Source organism: Oncorhynchus mykiss, chromosome 10, assembly GCF_013265735.2.
Source record: "Oncorhynchus mykiss isolate Arlee chromosome 10, USDA_OmykA_1.1, whole genome shotgun sequence".
In the NCBI taxonomy this organism is placed as follows: Eukaryota; Metazoa; Chordata; class Actinopteri; order Salmoniformes; family Salmonidae; genus Oncorhynchus; species Oncorhynchus mykiss.
In genome coordinates this window covers 26,283,572-26,291,019 of record NC_048574.1, presented here as the reverse complement: position 1 = coordinate 26,291,019, position 7,448 = coordinate 26,283,572, and the positions used below count along the sequence as shown (strand labels likewise).

Below are 7,448 nucleotides of genomic sequence, written 5' to 3'. Positions count from 1 at the left end.
GAAGTGGACATACGTCACACATAGGGAAGCAGACTACTTTGACTATGTGATTCATTAGCATTAGATCCCTTGATTGACACCTCGTTATTGTGAGTGTCATGTGTGTGTATGTGTGTGTGTCACAGGGGTCAAGTGGACACTTGTTTTCTTTGGTGAGGGGGATTGTTTGACTGGAGCACCTGGTGATAGGAAGGTCAGTGGTTCAACTCCAGTCCAGAGGGGCTAAGGGCTGGACACTGATGGGATGGGGGGGTGTACATGTACGTGTGCGTGTGAGAGAGAGATAGAAGGACCACTCGACTCAGCCCTTCCCCCTCAACTACCTAATACTTTGGGAAATGATTTCTCATAGCGACACCAATGAGTGAATGCAGAACTAATGTAGCTACTCAACTACCATTTCTCTTGGAGCTTTTCATTTACAGAGTTTTGCAATTGTATGAGTAATACTTGATCACTATAATCAGTTATGTGAAGGCAACACTTTCCTCTTTTGACAATTTGTCTTCCTTCCCTCCTGTCCTCCCCAGGTTGATGCTCCAGCTGCCTGAGGAAATGGGCTTAATGTCTGTAGCTGCTCGACAGACCCAGGGTAGAGGTCAGTTTCCGCCACAGCTCTATCTCTCTCTGTCTCAATGCACCTACATTGGTTAATTGTTGTACCTCGTCACAATGAATAACCTAAATTGTTACATCATGTCTCCTCTCTCTGCCTCTTTGTGTTTTTGTTGTTGTATTTTCCGTGTGTGTCAGGCTTCGGGGGGAAAGCAGGGCTGAGTCCTCTGGGATGTGCTATGTTCAGTGTGCAGGTGTCTGTGAGCTCCAGACTGGGCCAGAGGATCCCCTTCCTGCAGCACCTGGCTGCGCTGGCAGCGGTGGAGGTTGTACGCACCCTGCCCGGTTACCAGGTACAAACACTGCATACTGCTGCGTGGTACCACCATGCTATCTCCAAGCTATAGCCATAGACCCACCCTATCCCTATCCATGTCACTGAGCTTCAGCCTGTCATCACTAGAATACTTTACTTACTACACTAATACATTTCCATTGGGAGCACTCCTTATCCTGAACAAGGGACTCCAGGTTTCACACAGCTGTTCATAGCCAGTCAGGTGTCCCTCTTCTTATTGTTCTATTCAGTGCAATGCACTTCCCTCTCCAAATGGATGGTGTGTCCAACTCACTGATCAAAGGGTTTTGTGCTAGAACCCTCCTTTCTCCCCTTCTCATTAAACATTTATTTTACATGGTGTAAGGGCCCTATTTTGCTTCCAGGTGCTTGTGTTGTGTGTGTGAGAAAATATATGCACTGCAGTGTGGGAGTCTGATGAGAAACACTCTGGTGTCACACAGCCCAGTTGTTTATGGGCTCTGGCCAGTCAGCCAACATGTAGAACATGTAGAACGCATGGCACAGGATGTATTACCGGATGAAATAACAGCCAATGCTAACTTTGCCTAAATATTTATTTTAATCAAGACTAGAGGTCTTGGCTGGATATGCCATTTTTGGATGTACTATAGGCCTGTCAAAGCCATTGTAGAAATGTAGACGTGGGGCATGAGTTACGGGTAAATATAAACAGACATGGTGGCCGTTTTAGGTGATGTACTGCAGATGGGGCAGAACCTAATCTTCAAAGCCGGCCAGACTCAGAAGAGCTGCTCAGGTTGACAGATATACAGCATGGCATTTTGAACCCATGGAGACACTTCTACAGATTGGTTTTACAGACAGGCCATGTCAAACTCTGATTTTTTTTCTATCTCTGTTTTAGCTTGTAGTATTAGATCTGCTGTTTGTATGTGTAGCATCATGTCTTACAAGTGAGTTTTGTTTTTAAGTGGATACTGTATCATAATACTTGTACTTATGTACCTGTACAGTATATACTAGTAATGTATTGTACCTCTGAGTGCCACTTATTTGTCATACACGTTTGTGTATCTCATATTCAGTTTTGGTCTCTTTCTAGGAGATTGATCGCAGAGTGAAGTGGCCTAATGACATTTACTACAGTAACCTGATGAAGCTTGGAAGAGTGCTGGTGACATCAACAGTCATGGGACCAACCTTCCATCTCCTCGTTGGTCAGAATCTTCTTATATTTATGTTAATGCCAGTGCAGTGTAATGGATGATCTAGTCTAGCCTTAAATCATAACGTGGATTTAAGGCTAGATTGTGTTGATGTTTCTGCCAGTGCTTGGATAAAAAGTCATTTATATTACTCTTGGTGAAGAGTTTGTTCTTAATGAACGTCTTTAAACAATCTCCTTCTCCAGGCTGTGGCTTCAATAGGAGCAACAGCAACCCCACCATCTGTATCAACAACCTGGTGATGCAGCACAACCGAGAGTGTGGCACCAGCATGGAGCTCCTGAGCTCAGCACAGCTCATAGGTCGCACCCTCACCTCCCTGAAGCAGCTCATCTCTGCCTTCCAGGAGAGGGGTCAGAGGCCGTCCTGCCCCTCTACTACAAGAGATGGGTGCACAGGTAAACAAGCTGCAACACCCCTACTGTAATCTGTGGTACCTCCTCAGTGGGTTTGGTTTCATGAATTTTTCACATAAAGTAAACATTTTCATTGGTCCTGATATTTATTTGAGGGCATTGTGCAACAGAGCAATTCCGCTAAAAGAGAACGAGAATGCACCGGTACTCTGCATGCTATCTGTAAAATCTGCAGCTGCTGATCATGATATGAATTGTCATTCTAGAGGAAATTAATCCCACATCTCGCCACAGTCACAACAATAAACATCTCCTAATCTCCAGACGTAACGTAACGTAACATGTCCACATGTAAAAATAGGATTGCTTTTACACTACATTGACCATGATGTGCCCTCTGCCCTGTCTCAGCGGGACTCAGGTGTGTCTGTGGAGCGAGAACGGCCCCCAAGCCGACGTGGTGGGCCTCGACGACAAAGGCTTCCTGTAGGTGCTCTCTGAGGAGCAGGGTTTGGTCTCCTTGCAATCTAATGGCAACTCCTTCGACATGCTGAGGAACCTGGTGGTCATCAAGCAACGCTAGGACCCTGTAAGGACCCCTATGGAGTATGCCCACCTGGTTGCCTGAAGGGCATTTTAGCCAGTGGCATCACGAAAGAAGATTAGCCAGCTCCTTCGTAGCTTGAGTCGGAGATACACTAACTGTTTGTGAGAGGATCTCACACAACTAATCTGCAAGGTAAAATTACTTTTTTAAACTTTTTTTTTATTGTTTTTTACTAGTTAGAATTAGTATTTTACTCTATCAATGACTTAACTGCAAGTAAAAATACAAATTTTCTCTTATTTTACTTGATAGATTGGCTGAAGCTTATTTGGAGCCTAAAGCAACTGAATCCTTTTTTTTATACCATCCCATAGTATTTAGGAAGCTTTATTTAGGTCAATCTGAAGTTGGCCTGTTTAGTATAGTGTGGTGGTAGTGGAATTACTTGAGTAGTTCATATTACACTATCAAATTATAATTGGCAGCTACAGGATTTCTAAAATACAGTCGTTTATGAAGAATACAAAATTAGTCATTCACCAAATGCACTTATATTATGCTATACAATAGCATGATTTAAGTATTATTTAACAGTTATCTTGTTCAAAGGTTGTAAAATCAAATTGTCAACACTGATTATTTCCTTTTGGAATGTAGTATTCCATGTAACATCTTTAGTTACAACACTCAAAGACTATTGAGAAGGTGCTAGCTGTCGACAACAGTATTTCTTTCCAGAGGTATTGACACGAGGGCTATTAACATGTTAAAACACGTCTTTAACGTGTCGCTTGGAAATGTACCAAATCTGATTTGCGTAAAGACGTTATGATGCTATTGACATGGGAGGTCACACTTAGATGCAAATGCATTCACTAAGTGCAAACACATTGTGATAGACTGCCCGAAGGCTGACTCCTATCCCAACTGCTGGACTGTTAAGCATTGGTTTCTACTGAGCTACAGGCTAAACGAAGTCTGTTGCACTGAGTCATGTATTAACTTGTGTTATCATAGAACTTCATCAATTTGAGAACTAAAAGTTCATATTTACTTTAAGCCTTATTTTTGATATTTTGGAGGTTAGATAGAGTTTTTTTTGTACTCTTTAGGACAGGCTTCCTTTAAGTTTCAGAGACTATAATTGTTACTCAGTGACTGACAAGATACATATTTGTAAGATAAAGAGATGATCTGTATATGTGATAACACACACAATTGATGTAAAACATCCGCACTCTATAACTATGTAATTATGTCATAAAGGAATACTGGTTGCACTTAAAAGTTATTTGGTAACCTTTGAAGTGTCAATGATATAACTTGTCCTTCCAATAAGAGCAACACTATTATTCAAACACTATACTGAAATAAATAGATATACTGGACTTAGACTGGGATTTATAATTTTTCTGATACCTTTGCATGGGTATGAGGGTGTAGACACATTAATGAATACCCCTAGAGCAAAATTGGCTTTCAAGTCCGCTTCAAAATAATGCTGTTTGCAACAACGCAGTCTCCCATCTTAAGGCCTGTCGTTGGACAACAAAAAGGGGCCTCTCAAACGAAAGGAAGGAGGGTTCCTATTGCTCTCTTTGCTCTCCCTTTCCCTTCTCCATGCTCCTTGAGCTGTACTAAAGAGAAAAACACTGTGATTGAGTCCAGCTTTGCCCAGCAGTGGCTGTGGAGTGGGAGAGGGAGGGGGAAGCAGATTCCCTCCGCCTCCCGGTGGGGGAGTGATGAGGTGTGGGAGAGCCCTTTGGTGCAGGTGGCCAGTAGGGAGAGGGAATGGCTCGGGGGGGTAGGGGGGGGCTCTTCAACTGTGTTGGGCTTATTCCAATGGTCCTAAATGACACTTCATTTGTCTTCAGCACCTCAGGCCTTGGGCTCATCTCTGCTAGATTAGGTGAAAATATGCATGCAAAATCCACAAAATGGACACAGCCCTCACCTCATTACAAGCTCATTCCCCCTTCTCAGGTTTTAGGAAATATACCCAATATGGTTTCATCAAAGATTAGGTAGGCTAACAGAGTGGGTATTCAATGGCAACATTGAGGTATTGACAGTGCCTGGTTGTATGAATACTGTGTTACTTATTGAGGCATCACCGTAGTCCTCTGAATGCTGATAAAAACAACTGGATTCCAATGTAGCGATTTTGATCAATGGAGATGTAGGTCTTAGCTGCACCGTGCTGATGTAGCTGGTGATGTGTGCATGCATGTACACTGTAGTATCCACTATAAAGACAATCCTGAGTTTCTCAAGTCTAAAGTTCATTAAGTAAATAGCTTACCTCTGGATCCATAAATAGCGCTTCCTCGATATCCTATTAAACAATTTCAGTGGCAGGTCTCAAGGGTCAAAATTGATATATCCTGTTTAATATTGCCTGCATAATATCAAATCTCAATCCAGCCTCCCCAGGGACACAGCAGAGCCCTTTAGCTCACCTTCAAATATCAGAGCTTGTCTTCAAGAAAAACAACACTCTGTTTTAAAGGGTAATAAGATAGGAATTCTTGGTGTCTTTTTACGCTAATTCTGTATTCTGTAAGTTATACAAAAACAGAACGAAAGATGGAATAAAGGATTTTCTGCTGGTCTGCTGAAGTTTTTAATACAAGTGTTCTGCCATGTGTACTGGTTAGATACGGAATGGTTGACTGACTATTCATATCCCATCGTGATGAAACCTGAACAAAGACTAGCAGTGAAAAAAGCATATAGAGTGGACATACTGAATGTCACTGAAAGGGCTTTGAAAACTACTGGAAGGTGTATTGTTGCATTTCAATATTTGAATCTCTCTTTGAAACATGAAAATACCCCGTGGTTACTTGTAATGTTGTTTTTTGTGTGTTACTTTTTCTCATCTTTTTCCATGAAGCACAAATAACATAATGGTTATTTTAGGTTGCTTTAGAAATAGCTGGGAGCATAATTGATAGACAGTGATTTTGCAAAACATTAGGAACACCTGCTCTTTGCATGACATAGACTAACCAGGTGAAAGCTATGATCCCTTATCGATGTCACTTGTTAAATCCACTTCAAATCAGTGTAGATGAAGGGGAGGAGACATGTTAAAGAATGATTTTTAAGCCTTGAGACAACTGAGACATGGATTGTGTATGTGTGCAATTCAGAAGGTGAATGGGCAAGACAAAAGATTGAAGTGCCTTTGAACAGGGTATGGTAGTAGGTACCAGGCATACCGGTTTGAGTGTGTCATGAACTGCAATGCTGCTAGGTTTTTCACGTACACGTTTTTCCCTCCCGTGTGTATCAGGAATGGTCCACCATCCAAAGGACATCCAGCAAACTTGAGTCAACATGAGCATCCCTGTGGAACGCTTGACACCTTGTAGAGTCCATGCCCCAACTGTTACAGGCTTATTTTTTTCCATTTATGTTTTGAGGTTGGACTTTAGTATGTATAGCTTGTTAGCACGTAGGGCGCACCGACTGATATCACCTCGTTAGTTAGTATGTTTTGCACCTGTGCTGGTTGCCATCTCGTTAATGGGAAGGTGCTGGCCCAGGTGCTATTTAAGAGTGGCTGGCCCAGTGCTCCAGGTGTGTTGATAGATGCGAAGGGTTAACACCTTTAGTTGGCTTTCCCTATTTGGATTTCTAGAAAAACAATCCTTTATCTGATTTCCATGATTTAGTTTTGCTCCACCTTTTTGGTTTGCTTCCTGTCTTTAAGTTTGGTGTGGATTTTTCTTTTGTTTGCCTCTTCTTGGGCGAACTGAGTGGGTGTCTTTTAGGTTCCAGGTGTTTTTGTAAGTCAACTTTTAGTGGACACCCCCATGAGTGTCTTTCAGGACCACTCCTGTTTCATCTTGGTTGTTGGTCAGTGACTCTGTTAGTTCCCCGTTCTGTTTGAGCGACAATATTTGGGTTTTCTTGCTGGGGAACGTAACACAATGAATTGAGGCTGTTCTGAGGGCAAAATGTGGTGCAACTCAATAGGTGGTCCTAATGTTTTGTACCCTCAGTGTCCACTACAAGTAGATGTGGATCTCTGGCTGTGTGACTGACTGTGGCTTGTCCAAATAGCTCCCTGACTGTGTCCTAAGCAAAGTTCCCTCTGAGCTGCATGCAGTAGCCCTGAGAGCACCGCGCAGCTCCCCTGGGACTGCCATGCAAAATAAATATCATCTCACAGAGAAGAACAAGATGGAACTTCACTCAACTTTATGGCGCAGTGGTCACCAACCGGTCCATTGCAATCAACTGGTCTATCTCCAAGGCATTCCTAGTTGATCGCCAAACATTTCTGTAAAAACCAAACGATAAAACCTTGTGTTACAATTTTTCTTATTCCTCTCGGCTGTTGGCGGTAGGTGCACCTGATTCAGCTGCCCTGCACGCCGGGTAGGTGAACTGTTGCCATTTTGAATAATTTCATGTGTCTGAAGGTACAAACT

The 7,448-nt window shown here is 42.6% G+C and overlaps 1 protein-coding gene across 1 annotated transcript; it reads left to right on the top strand.

The window, feature by feature from the left end:
• Nucleotides 1-493: 493 nt before the first annotated feature.
• Nucleotides 494-4,773, top strand: LOC110533555 (biotin--protein ligase-like). Its single transcript, XM_036989963.1, has 5 exons — nucleotides 494-598; nucleotides 754-908; nucleotides 1,980-2,094; nucleotides 2,289-2,501; nucleotides 2,871-4,773. Exons 1-5 carry the CDS (start codon nucleotides 535-537, stop codon nucleotides 3,011-3,013), a joined length of 690 nt encoding a protein of 229 aa, XP_036845858.1. The 5' UTR covers nucleotides 494-534; the 3' UTR covers nucleotides 3,014-4,773.
• Nucleotides 4,774-7,448: the final 2,675 nt, after the last annotated feature.

Bases quoted from the DNA above. Each gene is read 5' to 3' on its own strand.
- LOC110533555 (XM_036989963.1), top strand. From the start codon at position 535: ATGCTCCAGCTGCCTGAGGAAATGGGCTTAATGTCTGTAGCTGCTCGA. The intron at 909-1,979 runs GTACAAACACTG...GTCTCTTTCTAG, and splicing joins GCACCCTGCCCGGTTACCAG to GAGATTGATCGCAGAGTGAA. The intron at 2,095-2,288 runs GTCAGAATCTTC...CTCCTTCTCCAG, and splicing joins AACCTTCCATCTCCTCGTTG to GCTGTGGCTTCAATAGGAGC.